The 15,701-nt window shown below is 38.0% G+C and overlaps 6 protein-coding genes across 6 annotated transcripts; 2 read left to right on the forward strand and 4 right to left on the reverse strand.

Moving 5' to 3' along the window:
• Positions 1-4: 4 nt before the first annotated feature.
• On the forward strand, positions 5-2,633 carry C9374_009598 (uncharacterized protein; the record flags this gene model as incomplete). Its single annotated transcript, XM_044699802.1, has 3 exons — positions 5-121; positions 182-2,384; positions 2,449-2,633. 3 exons carry the CDS (start codon positions 5-7, stop codon positions 2,631-2,633), a joined length of 2,505 nt encoding a protein of 834 aa, XP_044554915.1.
• Positions 2,634-2,706: 73 nt separating this feature from the next.
• On the reverse strand, positions 2,707-3,835 carry C9374_009599 (uncharacterized protein; the record flags this gene model as incomplete). The annotated part of the gene is made up of 3 exons (XM_044699803.1): positions 2,707-3,006; positions 3,066-3,646; positions 3,703-3,835. The coding sequence occupies 3 exons, from the start codon at positions 3,833-3,835 to the stop codon at positions 2,707-2,709; spliced, it is 1,014 nt and encodes a 337-aa protein (XP_044554916.1).
• Positions 3,836-4,004: 169 nt separating this feature from the next.
• Positions 4,005-8,058, reverse strand: C9374_009600 (uncharacterized protein; the record flags this gene model as incomplete). The annotated part of the gene is made up of 2 exons (XM_044699806.1): positions 4,005-7,895; positions 7,942-8,058. The coding sequence occupies 2 exons, from the start codon at positions 8,056-8,058 to the stop codon at positions 4,005-4,007; spliced, it is 4,008 nt and encodes a 1,335-aa protein (XP_044554917.1).
• Positions 8,059-8,459: 401 nt separating this feature from the next.
• Positions 8,460-9,115, reverse strand: C9374_009601 (uncharacterized protein; the record flags this gene model as incomplete). The annotated part of the gene is made up of 2 exons (XM_044699807.1): positions 8,460-8,975; positions 9,038-9,115. The coding sequence occupies 2 exons, from the start codon at positions 9,113-9,115 to the stop codon at positions 8,460-8,462; spliced, it is 594 nt and encodes a 197-aa protein (XP_044554918.1).
• Positions 9,116-9,666: 551 nt separating this feature from the next.
• C9374_009602 (uncharacterized protein) lies at positions 9,667-13,154 on the forward strand (the record flags this gene model as incomplete). Its single annotated transcript, XM_044699808.1, has 2 exons — positions 9,667-9,828; positions 10,041-13,154. 2 exons carry the CDS (start codon positions 9,667-9,669, stop codon positions 13,152-13,154), a joined length of 3,276 nt encoding a protein of 1,091 aa, XP_044554919.1.
• Positions 13,155-13,219: 65 nt separating this feature from the next.
• On the reverse strand, positions 13,220-15,381 carry C9374_009603 (uncharacterized protein; the record flags this gene model as incomplete). Its single annotated transcript, XM_044699809.1, has 3 exons — positions 13,220-14,248; positions 14,307-14,767; positions 14,835-15,381. The coding sequence occupies 3 exons, from the start codon at positions 15,379-15,381 to the stop codon at positions 13,220-13,222; spliced, it is 2,037 nt and encodes a 678-aa protein (XP_044554920.1).
• Between the last annotated feature and the right edge of the window lie 320 nt (positions 15,382-15,701).

Consider the following 15,701-nt stretch of genomic DNA (forward strand, 5'->3'; position numbering starts at 1 on the left):
AAAAATGCAACAACCACAAGTTGATGTTTCCTCTTTAAAATTTGATTTCAGCAAGATCAACATTCCGAATCAACATACTCCAATCCACAAGGAAGAATGCTGTATTTCTTTTGATACACCAGTAGGTATCATTTTCATAAGATCGCAACCAAACATCAACGTATTGTAATAATAATAACAGAAATCAGAAGGAGGCTTGAACATTTGTTTGAATACCTTTTTAGCCTTTTCTCAAAAGTTTGTCAGAAAACATTTTGAACTAACTGGTAATAGCGTATTTTTGAATATTAAGAGAATTAAGAAATGGACACCACCTGAAGAGAAGAAGGTTGAAGAAGTTCCCACAAAAATGGCTATTGGTGTGGAGGGAGGTTTTAATATTAAAGAAGAGGAGGAGGATGACAAAGATCAGTACGATGAATTGTTATCTTTGGTGCTATTGGAGCCAAATAATGTTGTAATTCCATTGCCTAACAATGATCTACCAGAGAAAGTCAAGCTGTCCATCAAAGGCGTTTTAGAAAATCAAGCAGTAGAACGTAAGAAGGAGGTGTTGCAATGGGAAGGTGAGCCATTGGATGAAGGAAAGCATACGTTGACTTTGAAACAAGTTGGAAACGTGAAGGTTCCTCCATCTGGTTGGAAATGCAGCCAATGTGATATCACCGACAATTTATGGTTGAATCTTAGTGATGGACATATTGGATGTGGAAGAAAATTCTGGGATGGCAGTGGAGGAAATAACCATGCTGTAGAACATTACCAACAAACAGGGTTTCCTATTTGTGTAAAACTTGGAACCATTCAATTAGATGAGCATGGAGAACCCAAGGCAGATGTGTATTCATATGCAGAGGATAAAATGGTTAAAGATTCTAAATTGGTTGAACATTTAGAATACTTTGGAATTAATATTAGGGAAATGAAAAAGACTGCCAAAACTATGACTGAAATGGAGCTTGATCAAAATTTGAATTTCGATTTTACTAGAATTCAAGAAAGTGACAAGAATTTACAACCTCTCTATGGCCCAGGATACACAGGAATGAAAAACATTGGCAATTCCTGCTATTTGGCTAGCGTAATGCAAACTCTGTTTTCGCTTCCAGAATTCCAAAAGAGATATTACGACAGAGAAATGTCATGCTATGTATCCACAAGCTCGATTGATACGCTTACACTTCAAATGGCAAAATTAGCTTATGGATTATTGTCCGGTGACTATTCAAGAGAAGAATTTGATGAAAATAACGAACGAAGATACCAAGAGGGCATTCCACCAAGATCTTTCAAAAGTGTTGTTGGAAAGGGTCACGCAGAATTCAGTACTATGAGGCAACAAGATTCAGTTGAGTTTTATCAATATCTTTTGCAACTTATTGAAAGAGAAGATAAGAGGGTTGGATTTGAAAATTCTATTACTCATCTCTTCAATTTTAAAGTTGAAGAGAGAATTGAATGCTCTGAAACCAAGAAGGTAAAATACACTCACAGAAAAGATAACTTACTTTCGCTCCCAGTTCCTCTTTCTGAAGCTACGAACAAGGCTGAATATGACGAGTTCTGTAAGCGTGAGAAAGAGAGAGAAGCAAAAGAAAAAGAGCTTGGGCTTGCTCAAAACGTGAATAGCCGACCTATCGGCACTTCTAATGAAAACAAAGAGGTAGTTAGACCAAAAGTTCCTTTATCAAAATGTCTCGAAGCATTTGCTGATGTAGATGCAGTTGAGAACTTTTATAGCTCAGCACTTGGAAGAAAGACTATTGGCTTGAAGCAAACCAAATTATCAACATTCCCAGATTATTTGTTTGTTCAAATAAGAAAATTTGTTTTGGATGGCTGGGTTCCAAAGAAATTGGATGTTTTTATCACGGATGCAGAAGAGTTAGATTTGACAAATATTAGAGGCACTGGTTTGAAACCAAATGAGCAAGAACTTCCATCCGATGAACCAAAGCAGGAGTCCATTTACATTGACATGCAGATCGTTCAAAGTCTTGTTGAAATGGGTATTCCAGAAAATAGAGCCAAGCGAGGAGCATGGAAAACCAATAATGTTGGTTTGGATGCAGCAATGGATTGGGTGTTTGATCATTCAGGAGACGCAGATATTGATGAGCCCATCCCAGAACCTTCTAAGAAACAATCGGGAAGTACTTCATCCAATGCTCCAAGCGACTCTGATGTGGAAGCAATTATGAACCTTGGTTTTCCAAAAGAACAAGCAGTTGTTGCTCTCAAGCAAACTTCTAACAACATTGAACGAGCTGCAGAATGGCTTTTCAGTCACATGGATGACATTGATCAATATTTGAAGGAAGAGACACCAAGTACTGGCATCACAAAAGAAGAGAAGCATGAAACATTTACTGATGGCTCTGGAAGTAAGTAATTCTAAAATTTGTTATTATTTACGAAGCCAAATGATAATCGTTGCCAAAACAATAGAATATGAATTGATTGGATTTATCAGCCATATTGGAGCCAATACAGGATGTGGTCACTATGTTTGCCATTTGAAGAAAGAAGTTGATGGCCAACAGAAATGGGTGTTGTACAATGATAGCAAGGTTCTCGTAAGTGAAAACCCTCCATTTGACATGGGCTACCTCTATCTCTATAAGAGAAAATAGATACAAATTTGACAGTTCATTATTAAATCCATGTAACTTATTGTTTTGCATTTAAACGATAAACTCGTATCCTTTACTTGCTGTAGCTGTTACTGAGACGATTGAGCTTGCGCAGTTCGCTCCTTACTCTTCTCACCAGGTTTTCTGCACTTTGCGTTATATCTGAGACGTCATCCCTTCTTCCCGAGGTAAGAAACAAGTCTGTAGACCACGAGTTTTTACTTTCCGTGAGGTTAAAGTTTGGGGTGTATGACAAGTCAACTTGGCTTGTTTTCTTTTTCTTGGACTCTCTTCCTGTACTTTTCTTCATATTGACATAATTCCTGACAGGAACCTCTACACCTTGAAAGGATACATCATAATGTTTTTGTGACTGATAAATTCCATAATTGTTCAAAACAAATAGTATTTTCTCCAGTATTCAAAACTTACAGAATCAGTTCTCGAGGGTATCCATGCTGTTTTGGATTTCGTTCTGTCAGCTTGCTTTCCCATGTCATAGTAATGAGAAATTTTGGGTAAGGTTGCAGAATAAATGGGATGATATTTAAAACCAGGATCGTTTGAATCCCTCTCACTGTCTGATCGTGAAGTCATCTTTGACATATCCAACGCATGAGTTTCACTTCCTTGATAAATATTTGTAGCTCTTTTTACAAAACGATTTTGCGGCTCATCCACAATTGCTGATTTTGCGTTGACAAAACCCACATTCGTTGTTATACTTTGCTTTTTAGATTCATTTACGGAGAAAAAGTGCTTATCTCTATCTGTTGATTTTCTCATATTGACACCACCCTTAACTCGTTCATGTACAGAGGAATAGTGCGGCGTATAATCCAAAGTGGAGGGTTGATCATTAATAATTTTCGAAAGCCTGTTACTAAATTGCCCTTTTTTTGTGTAGTCCACAAGGGCTGGCTCTCTTCGTTCCACTAGTGACATGTTTGGTGTGTAATCTAATTGTACATTTCTATTTCCTTCTTGGTGATAGAATAATTTTGCGTCTCTTCCTGGAATATTTTTCACCAAATAAACCTTAAATATCTCTCAACGAATGGGTACGTACCTTGTTGATGATAGAGGTCAACAAAAATCGGTTCTCTTTTGTACTTGCTGAATACTTCAAAGTCTTTTCGGGAAGATGTATGAGCTGCTGTTCCCGAGCGGCTTGTGCTACCGCTTGAGGCTCTGGTTGCCATTCTCTTTTTACGGATATCAATGATCGGAGCCTCTCCACTCCTTCCAGTGTTGATTCTGCAAATGTCTATTCTTATGATGATGATGTCTTCCAAATGCTACGTAAAATGAAAGAGAGCTACTGTTGTTGTTATGAATAATCACAGCGCTCTTAGCGAGAGATACCTTCTTTTATTTTTTTCTTGAATTGCCAAACGCTTGTTTAACGTAACGTTCCAACTCGTCCAACAGAGTCATTCGGTCTTGTTCGAATCGATGTCGGTAGATGGTCTTGTAAATAATGCTGAAAGCCTTGTCGAGGTCTTCTAAGGAAAAACCCTCAGTGAGAGAGATAAATTGCTCAAACCAAGTATTAAGGCGATCACGATCGATAAAGATGGGTAAATCAGTTTCTTCTTCCTCTTCTTCAATGGTTGGTTTCAAGTTGGTGTTGGAAGAAATGGTGAGATCCAATTCCATTCTTGGAGTCCATCTCTCTTCGGAAATCTGTGCTAATGACGAGGGAGCAATATCAGTTGTAGAAGCGGTAGTATTGGTAGGAACTAGATCTTGAATCAAAGAATGTGAAAGAGTAGCTTCTTGATTTGGTGGAGGTTCTGTGGTTGTAAAGTCATCTACCATCTGATCCTCTTGGACGCCCAAGGTGTCTCTGAGCTGAGGAGTGATCGTAGTGGCCACATCGTTGTTGTTCAATGATTGCTGTTGTGCATCTGCATCCACAACAATGATTGGTTGATCTTGCAAATCACCTGCTTGAACGCCAGTATTGGCCGATGAGGAGGAAGCTTGTTGTGCATTTTCTGTCATTGTTCTTTCTGCTCTACGATGCTTTTTAGCGATTTGCTTGCATTTTCTTCTCAAATCTTCTGGGATTTGTAAATGAATGGCCTGTCTCACCGAGTCATACAGAGCATTCGCCTTACTAGTAATGCTTAAAATGTCCAAAGACTTGGCAGGATGCTTAATGTAATGTACCGCATTGGTTACTATTCGTTCAATATCCAGGGCAAACTCTTTGACAGAATAGTATTTTCTCATCTCTAGCTTCAATAAGATGTCTTGAAGATAAATCTTTCCATTTGAACCTCCAGCAATATCCTCGTTGTTTGTAATTAATCTACGTTGTTCTTCGTTGGGAGGTTTCAAAAAAGGCGTATAAACCTTATTGCTCATGAGACGAGTCATAAACTCACGAAGTGAAATTCTGAGTTCTCTCAAATCATCCTTCTCCTGTCTTGTAAGTTTTGTTGGCTTTTTTTCGTTTTCTTCTTTAGATGGTAAAGCAACTGGAGGCGCTAAAGGAAGCTCTGGATATGGTTTTCTTGAGCGTTTTGGCTTTAGTGGTGGTCTGGTTACATCATCCAAAACTACCCTAAACATATTTCTTCTTTCTTCAACAGTTGGCTCAACAACTTCATATCTATAGTCTACAAACAGCTCAGATTCAACCACATGATTTGTCTCAAGCTGATCATTTGTCGTGGCCAATACCAGTACATGTACCGAAGAAGGAATGTCATTAAGTAGAGAGATTAGAGTCGATTTCATAAGGTCTGTGCTCTTCTCAAACCATTTATCAATATATGGAATCCAAATAATGGAAGGAGCGTTCTTCCTTGCTTCTGAAATAATATTCACAATAGCCTCAGTTTCACTTCGAGAGGAGGTGTTTGCAATTAAATTTTCAAATCTCAAGGAAAACAAAGGAAATTCTTCGAGATGATACAAAAGTGCACTGGCAATATAATTTTGGCCCATTCCTTGTTTTGCAGAAATAAGAATCCAAGGTCTAAAGGTTGGCGGATTAATGAAAAAGTCACTTGAATTCTTCTCAAAGGTTTTTTCGTCAACCCCTTCAAAATCGTCAAAAAGAGGGTTTTCAGTTCGATCAATTTCTGTCTCAACCTTGTCTTCTATACTCTTTGAGCAAATTGGAAAAGCTTCTGTACACATTTTGATCACGTCTAATAATTTATGCTCAAGGCATGGAGCAAGTTGTATTGGGAGAGGTGAAGCATGAATAACAGCATTTCTGTGAGCTGCTGGAACAATATCTTTCATAGCACGCAAGAAATCTACTTTTGTAACCTCTACGGAGTTCAAATCCAATAAAAGTCTGGAAGGATTCGAGTACACTTGTGGATAATTTCTCTTCAATGCGTTCAGTGCAGACTCAGCGCAAAGTGCCTTAATATCAGCTCCGCAATATCCAACAGATTTAAGAGCAATGTAGTTTTTAAGATCATCAGGAAGTTGAGGTGACCAATTTCTGGTATGAATTTCTAAAATATCTTTTCTTGCTTTCTTTGAAGGAAGTGTGAATAAAAGCTCTCTGTCAAATCTGCCAGGTCTTCTTAGAGCAGGATCGATAGAGTCAATTCTGTTGGTAGCTCCAATGACAACAACTTGTCCTCTACTGTCAAGTCCGTCCATGAGTGCTAACAGAGTGGAAACTATTGAACTATGTACATAGTCTTGTTTGGAAGATCTTACAGGTGCTAATCCATCAATTTCATCGAAAAAGATTATGGATGGTTGGAGTCGCTTAGCTTCGTCGAATAGTAAACGTAATTGTTTTTCGGCTTCTCCCACCCATTTGCTCAAAACATCAGCTCCCTTTCTCATGAAAAAAGCGATTGGTCTGCTTCCTCCTGAAGTATTTGTACCACATGTACTAGCTAATGCTCGAGCAACGAGCGTTTTACCTGTACCGGGAGGTCCATAAAATATCACACCTCTTGGTGGTGTAATGTCAAACTTGCTGAACATTTCAGGATACAGCAACGGTAAAACCACCATTTCCTTGAGAGCAGTAATATGCTTATGCAATCCACCAACCATGTCAAATCCTACAGGCTTTGAGAAAAGTGGATCAATATCAGCAGATGGCCGTTTCTTCAATTGTTCCTTATTGAGGGGCTTAATATGATCATAAGCTCCCTTTTTTCCAAACATTGGATTCTCCACTTCATCGTCACTGTCCGTGTCCGATTCAGAGAATTCAAACTTCAAGGCATTCAAGGGAGCAAGTAGACTTTCTTGTTCTTTTAGCATTGTAATCTTGGATGGAATTGATATCTCTGTTCTTGGAGAAAATGATGGATGGCTGTATGGATTCATTTGTGCTTGAGTTCGAGGACGTAGTCTCTTTTTAATGTCCTTTCCCGTCTTTCCTTCTTCAATGACCTCTTCTTCGTCGTCGAGTTCATTATATTTTGTTCTTTTAGTTCTCCTAGGTTGTTGCTCTTCCAACTCCAACTCCTCTTCTCTTTCAGATAGAGACTCTGAAATAGTTTCATCATCAGACACCTCAATGGCTTCCTCTGCATCTTCATCCATCACAAAATCTTCATCATCCTCATCCTTCTTTCTCTTTTTGATTTTGTTTGTGTCCTCACTTTGTTCAGAAATCGCCGATTGGCTTCTATTGAGTGATGTATCGTTATTATTAAGTGTTAATGTGTGATTCGTGTTTTGATCAATAGTTGGTGGTTGTAAGGGCTCCGTAGCACTATTTAAAACTTGGTTTTTCGATGCAAAATCCGCATGAACATTGTTACTAAATAAATTGTCAGCATTTCCACTCTCAAGTACTTCAGATGTTGTTGAAGGTGGTAGAACATTCAAGCTGGTGTGTGTTGTTGCTGTTGTTGGCACTTGATTATATTCGGTATTAATGTTTTGTTGATTAGTTTCAATCAATTCTCTTTTCAAATCCAAAGAATTATTTCTTGATTTTACAACACCTCTTCTGTATGTTCTTCTTCTTGTTGGTTTTTCTTCTTGTTGAGGTTCTTCCTCTCCGGAATAGACAGTTGTATCAACATAATAATCCTCATAGTGTTGACTCTTTCGAACAGTTCTTTTAGGTCTGCTCGATGCAATTGTCTCCATTGGTTCTTCAGGCTCATCCAATTCCTCCTCGTCGATTGCTTTTTTTCTTCCTCGTCCTGCTCTGGATGCCCGTTTAGAAGCAGCTAATTCTTGATCGATTTCTTCACTCTCACTTGAAGACTCCTTGTAGGATCTTCTCGGAACATGTCTCGTTCTAGATGCGGGTGGCTACCTCTAGCATTAATACACGTAACGTAATCCACTAACCACCTACCTTGTGATATTGAGTGTTATCTTCATTCTCTTGTGCTTCATCATCGTCAAGAGGCTCTTCGAAATATTGAGAATACGAATGTGTGGATTCGCCTCGATTTCTAGTATTGTATGGCATGTTTACACGATCGCAGTTGTTATTACTGGTGATGATGGTTCCACATGCAGTTTAAAAAATTTTTGAATCCGTCTATTTTTTTTTAACGGCTTGAGTGCCAGCAAAGACTCATCAAGAATTAATGGCACAACAACAAAAAACATTGTACTTTGCTGATCCGAACACGATGGTAATTCGGATGAGTAGAATGCGCTCGTCCATTGTGTACGTAGGACCCTGATGTACCGAGAGAGGAGTAGATTTTTTAAAATGTTGATGAACAATTGACGGCGGCTGATAATTACATGTAGCTGTCTTGCCTATTGAAGCTGATGTTCCAAACTTCTAAACTAATGCAACAAAACAGTGAATGTTGAGCAAGACATTTTTTAGTGTTTCTTTTCTTGACTTCCTTAACAATCTCAATCTTTAAAGTCTTGAAAGGGATGTGCTTTAATGCCGTGACGAGACACCACCAGCCGTTTCGTCCAATCCTTGTCTTTCTGTGTCATGCTGAATGAGTAGAAATGTAATGCTGCTTCTTCACACATATGCTTGGGAGCAATATTATTGTAAGCATACAAAAATGGCAAGTATCCAGCCACCATAGCAGAGACCAATGAAAAATAAATAACTTTAAAACCTCTTGTTAGTACTGTTTGTGTGCTCACATGATGCAGTTGAGGAGTACGAAAATACCATGGATATAAAAAGGATAACCCTAAACCTAAACCAGCTGGGGCAAAAACATTGAATGACAAATCTCGTATTCTTTTCAATTTAGATATCAGCTCAAATTCTAGAGGAAATAATTCTTTAAATTTTTCAAGAGTGCTTGGAGAGAACTCCATTGTTCCTCCCAACCATCTAAATGTTTGAAAATGCTCGTAAGATTTGTAAACTAGGTATCCAAAACAAAAAATATATCCTGTCAAATACTGTTTGATGAAATATCAATTCTTTCGTTCGGACCTCATCACCAGCTAAAGTAAATAATTACCTTGTGAATGTGAGTGAGGGAAGAGACCATACGTTTTGATCTCAAAGCCCACAAGTCTTGCAACTTTCCGCCAGTCATATTTGAAAATTAAAAATTATTTAATTAATTGTGATGATATATTTGTTATAAATCACAGTAAAATAACCATGAGTGGTGCTCGGATTTTGCCTTCAGCAATCACTATTAGAAGAAGGAGGCCGATAATAACTGAGCGTTGTTGTATTTTTTTACAGTTGTCAAATATGGGCTTATAAAGGTGGTGCTCAATAATAATTAAATTTAATTATTATTGCTCCTCAACAACAGTGAAATAAGTGTAGAACGTAGTTTTAGATGTTAGGTTTTACAGGATGGTTTAAAGTCACAATTCCAAGCAAAGGAATTCAAAAAAGCCGCTTTAAAAAAATAATTTTCAACAAGCACCACCATCTTATCGAGTGCCTGCTCCGTCGCTCAAAATTGTTGTTGAAAGCCTCTCAAAAAGGTGTTTTATCGGTTCTACTTCATTATTGTACGTATTTCAACTCTATAACCATCATCCCAAGACAGCAACCAATCCTATCTCCTAGTATTCCTAATCATCATAATTTATATTTTCTTCTCCACCATATCTACCAACAACAAGTTCAATGTCGAACATACAAGAGTTTGAGCAAATCATTGCTAATATTCTCTCTCACGATAACAGTGTGAGAAACCACGCGGAACAACTATTCAATGCTTCCAAGTCAAATCCTGACTTTTGTGTGGGTTCTTTGCTCCATCTACTCCGTAATTCTCAACAAATACATGTAGGTTGTTTTCTCGTTCATTATTACTAATATTCAATGGATGCAACAATGCTAACTTTGGCCAAATTTCATCGAACCGTTTATTGTTAATCATTTGTGAAAATTAACTTTTAATTCTTGAATCCAATCGGCACACGTCAACAACATTTCCGGCACATTGGTTACATCTCGTGGCGAATCATCACAATACTTCATGTGTTTAACAACAATAGGTGAGAAGTCTTGCTTGTGTGCTTTTGAGAAAAGTCATCACCAAGACGGATGACAGTCTCTACGAATCTCTTACACCACAAACACAACAAGTGGTAAAAACAGAGTTACTTCAAGCGTTGGCGCAAGAAACAGTGAGCCATATCAGAAGCAAACTCGTTTATACATTATCAGGATTTGTTTCTGGACTCCTCGAGGAGAACCAATATCCTGAATTTCTTCCTACCATTTTCAACTGGGCCACCGACCAAAATCCTTTGCTTCGTAGTAGTGCCATGCGTATTTTCAATCAACTTGCAACATACTTGTTAGATAGAGGGTTAGACCCATATCTCCAACAAATTCATCAACTTGTTAGCTCTTGCTTGCAAGATAAGGATCAACAGGTTCAAATTGATGCTTTTGAAGCTCTGTGTTCTGTGGTAAATGTCATTGAAAAACCTAAAACTCCTGCCTTTGCAACCTGCATTCCTCAACTTTTGAACATTTTGGCAACTCAACTTAACGATAATAATACTCAAAATGCTTCAAGTTGCATTGAAATGTTGATTGAGGTGGTTGTGAGCCAAACAAGTTTCTTTAAACAATATGCTTCTGCAGTTGTGCAAGCCATGTACCAAGTTGCAAGCACAAGTCAAATCGAAGATGGTGTCAGACATTTGGCAATAGAGTTCATGGTTTCATTTTCTGAGGCTTCACCAGGAACTGTCAGAAGAATTCCAAACTTTATTGAGAATTTATTACCTTTGTGTATGAATCTTATGCTTGATATTGAACACGATGAAAACGAATGGTCAAGCACTTACGAAGATAATGATACCGAATTGTCAAATTACGACGTTGGATTGGAGTCTTTGGATAGATTAGCTTTGTCTGGAGTGAATCCTGAACAAGTAGCCACAGTTGCCTTCAAGTACATTCCAGACTTTATCAATAATCAAAATGATTGGAGATATAGACACACTGGAATAATGGCTATTTCACAAACTGCTGAGGGATGCAATGAACAATACGGAAAGTATTTGAACGAAATTGTTCAAATGGTTGTTGGTAGACTTCAAGACCCTCATCCACGTGTGAGATATGCAGCTATTCACTGTGCTGCTCAAATGTCTACAGATTTTGCTGGAACTATCCAATCCAAGTTCCATCAATTGATTGTTCCTGCTTTACTTCAAGGAATGGGAGATAGTTATGCAAAAGTTCAATCTCATGCAGCCACTGCTGTTGTCAACTTTGTTGAAGATTGCGAGAATGTTTATGTTCAACCATATCTTGACAGCATTCTTTCCAAGCTGTTAGATTTATTGAAGACTGGACGGAGATATGTTCAAGAACAATCCCTTTCTGCTATTTCTGCTGTCGCAGATTGTGCAGAGCATCTTTTCATCAACTATTACGATTATATTATGCCATTCTTGAAGGAAATTTTGTTACATGGCACTGGTAAGCAAGAGCGTGTGCTGAGATCTCGTGCTATTGAATGTGTCAGTTTAATTGGAGTTGCTGTTGGAAAGGAAAAGTTTAGTCCTGATGCTAGACAAATAATGGAAGTTTTGATTAATACTCAACAACAAACTCAAGATAGCGACGATCCAATTGTCCAACATTTGCATCAAGCTTACACAAGAATTGCAAAATGTTTGGGTGAAGATTTTATCCCATATCTTAACTTTACAATTCCACCACTGTTGAAATCAGCAGCCATCGAACCTGATATTACAATTTCTGATGTTGATAGTGCAGGAGATGCTACTGAAGAAGAAGGAATGGAGTCAGTCACACTCTCAATTAAGGGAGTTGGTGATAAGGTTATTAGTATTAGAACCTCTACATTGGAAGAAAAGCATTTAGCATGTTCATGCCTCTATTCCTATGTGGTTGTTTTGAAAGATGCCATGTTGCCTTACGTTAAGGACATCACTGACATTATGGTACCACTTTTGAAGTTCCCATACATGGAAGACATTAGAGATACAAGCGCAACCATTATGCCCAAGTTAATCAAAGCAGTTAAATTGGCTGTCCAAAAGGGTAAAGCACAACCACACACATTGAAAGGACTTTTAGATTTCATTTTGTTACACATTTTACCTGCTTTAAAGGTTGAGCCAGATGTAAAGACTGCAACTGCATTGACAGAGTCATTGAATGACTGTGTTGTTGAAGTTGGTGAAAATAGTATGAATGCTGATCAAGTTGCTCTCTCATGTGAAGTTCTCAAGATTGCTTTACTTCATTCTTTATCAAGAAAGCAAGCAATTATGGCAGAAATTGACCATGAAGATGATGACGAAGAACAACTTCGACTGGATGCTGATTGTGAGGCAGAGGAACAATTCATTACCACAGTATCTGAATTTGTTGGATCAATGATGAAGATTCAAAAACAATTTATATGGGCGCCTTTCAAAGAACATTTATGGGATACATATCGAGTAGTTTTAGAAGCTGATTATTCTGATGAGGAGCACAGAATTGCTTTGTGTGTTCTTTGCGATTTTGTAGAACAGGGAGAACGACATTTTATGGAGATGTTTGAATATATTATTCAATGCTTTTTAGCTTATGCACCTTCGGATAATCCAGAGGTGAGACAAGCAGCAGTGTATGGACTAGGTGCTTGTGCTAAGTTTGCAGATGCTTCGTTCGATCCTTATGTTGAAAAAGTAGTACCAGTGTTAACACAACAAATTCAAAGAGAAGATGCAACCTATCCAGACAGTTTACCTGCTACTTGTAATGCAGTGAGTGCTTTATTCAAATGTTTGGAATTTAGAGCTCCTAAAATAGGTAGTCAATTTGATGATCTTTTACGGTTCTGGTTCAGCGCTTTACCTGTTGGTGGTGATTTTATTGAGGCTAAAATTGTTCATGAAAAACTGGTGAATCTTGTCAAGCAAGGAAATACAGTGGTGCTAGGAAACATTGAACATCTAATTGGAGTGTTTTCCACCGTGGTTGGAACGGAAGCTGTTACACCTGAAACTCAAGCAGACATGGTTGAGATTGTTAAGCATTTGCAGCAACAGAATCCTCAACATGTCCAACAAGCACTTGCCAATCTTCCTCAGGAAAACTCAAGCAAATTGATTGCTCTTTGTCAAAGCAAGTAAAACATCAAAACTCTGTCACAAGATTCCAAAAGTATGTTGTGTGTTCAAAAGGAAGTTTAAACAGTTTATTCCTCGATCACATCCATGACAACTTCCAAATCCATTTTGCTTGCAGATTTGTCCATCCCAGAAACAGCACCAAATGCCATCTGTTTTTCTGCCAGCTTTCGGTAAACACCGTTCTCAATTTGCAACAATTCTTCGTGTTTGCCCTTCTCAACTAATACACCCTTAGCTAGGACGCAAATGACATCTGAATTTTTGACAGTGGCAAGTCTGTGAGCAATACAAATGGTTGTACGCCCTTTCATCAAGTGATCCAAAGCAGCTTGCACCAACGCTTCGCTTTCAGTATCCAATGCAGAAGTTGCTTCGTCTAGAAGCAAAACACTTGGATTTTGCAATAAGGCTCGAGCAATGGCAATTCTTTGCTTTTGACCACCTGACAAAGAAACACCCTTCTCACCAAGCATGGTATTGTAACCTTCTGGTAAGTCCATGATGAAATTGTGACAATTGGCAGCTTTAGCAGCTTCTTCAATTTGTTGCATTGTGATATTTTCCAATCCTACAGCATATGCAATATTTTCCTTAATAGTTGTTGCAAAGAGAACAGGTTCTTGTGTGACAATACCAATATTTCTATGGAGCCACATTGGGTCTAATTCGGCAATGTCCACACCATCAATAAAGATTTGTCCAGATTTAGGAGTATAAAATCGTTCTACCAAGCCGACAATGGTCGATTTTCCTGATCCTGATGGTCCAACCAAAGCGACTGCTTGACCTGGTTTAATATCCAATGAGAAGTTCTTCAAAACCACAATATTAGGTCTTGATGGATAAATAAAGTCAACATTACGAATAGAAATGTTACCCTCAATCTTGTTCAAAGTTTTTCCTCCCTTGAATGGAATTTCTGGTTGTCTTTTGATGACTTTGAGGAGTGTTTCTTGACTCATTCTTGACTTGGTGAGATCAGGGAAGAAGGTAAATGCTTGAGACAAACCAAGGACACCCATAAGCATCAAACCAAATACTTTAAACATGTCTCCGACTGTAATCACCTTATCAACAGTTAAGCCACCTCCATACTGTTTAAATAATAGTATTAAATCTTTTACATTGATTCATGTTTTCAAAATAACTTACCCAAAAAGCAAGAGCAACTGTGCCCCACAAAATAAATGATACACCTCCAAATGTACTTCCTTGAGCAAGGGCCTTAAATAATCCATAAAAGTTGACCATTTTCAAATCGGTTTTAAATCGTTGTTGTTCCTTTTCTTCACCTGCCATACTTCTGACAGTTCTCATGCACGAAATAACTTCAGTAGCAATTGCAGCTGAGTGTTCGTTGGCTTCATTAGTCTTCTTTGTAAAAACTTTGATTAATTGAGAAAGTACACCAACAGAAACAACCATCAAGGGACTCGTACTCAACATTACCAGTGACATTTGGTAGCTGGATATAAAAGCAAGGATGATACCAACAATGAATTGAGTGAATTGTTGGATAAATGTAGCAAACTTCATCGTATATGTTTCTTGAATTTTTGCAACATCTTCACTGAGAGCAATGGTAAGAGTACCAACTTTCTTGATATCAAAAACTATGGAACACAATTTTTCAATAGGTATCTATCAATTTCATTTGAATTCTGTGAACATGATACTTACATGCCATCTCTTGTGCAGTTAAAGCATTAAAATATCCTTCTTTTAAATTAGTACCAATTCTTTCAGAAGCCCAGGAAAGGAAAAATTGCATCATGGTGTTGGCAATTGTGGCTGCCAAAGCAATGATTGCAAATTGACCAGCCATCCAATTGATATCTCCTCTCAATTTATCAGGCTCATTATAGTATTTAGCAATGGAATTGATTAAATCTCCCAAAACAAATTGGAAACAAAGTGGAATGACACCAGCACCAGCAGCTCCAATGCAACCCAAGAAAATCAAAAACCAATTGGAAACTCCAAACATTTTGTAAATCGTCCAGTGGTCCAATCTTTTTAGTTTTGGTTCTCTTGGATCCGGAATTTCTTCATCTTTTGCTTTTTGTGCTTGTTCTTTCCTTTGCTTTCTTCTCTTGAAAGGATTTCTTGAGAGAGTTTGTGGTTGTTCAATTTCAATGATGGTAGGAGCAGGTTTTTCATCACCGACTACAGAATTTGTAGCTCTCGGTGTTGATGACACAATCATGTTGGAAGAGTTTTCGTTCATTTCTTCGGAATGTTCAAAATTGAAGAAATGGAAGAAGGCGTAGACTTGATGACGAGAGAGAAAAGGTGTGTACTCCTTTCGGGATGAAAAGGGTTAGGTGTTATGTACAACGACTATAAATTACTGTTGAAATGAATATTGTAGTTTCCGGTTTGCAACAACAACTTTGTGAAGATTTTCAATCGTTTTGGTCGGACAACAATGTAGGAATTGAATCTCTATACAGTGAATGAACGAGTACGTATGGTTGTTGGGGTTGTTTTTTCTTCTTTGTCTCTTTGAGGCGGCTGTTGTACTTGTTTTTAGCTAAACTCCTCCGA

The sequence above is a fragment of the Naegleria lovaniensis genome (genome assembly GCF_003324165.1).
Source record: "Naegleria lovaniensis strain ATCC 30569 chromosome Unknown tig003, whole genome shotgun sequence".
Classification (NCBI taxonomy): domain Eukaryota; phylum Heterolobosea; class Eutetramitea; order Acrasida; family Naegleriidae; genus Naegleria; species Naegleria lovaniensis.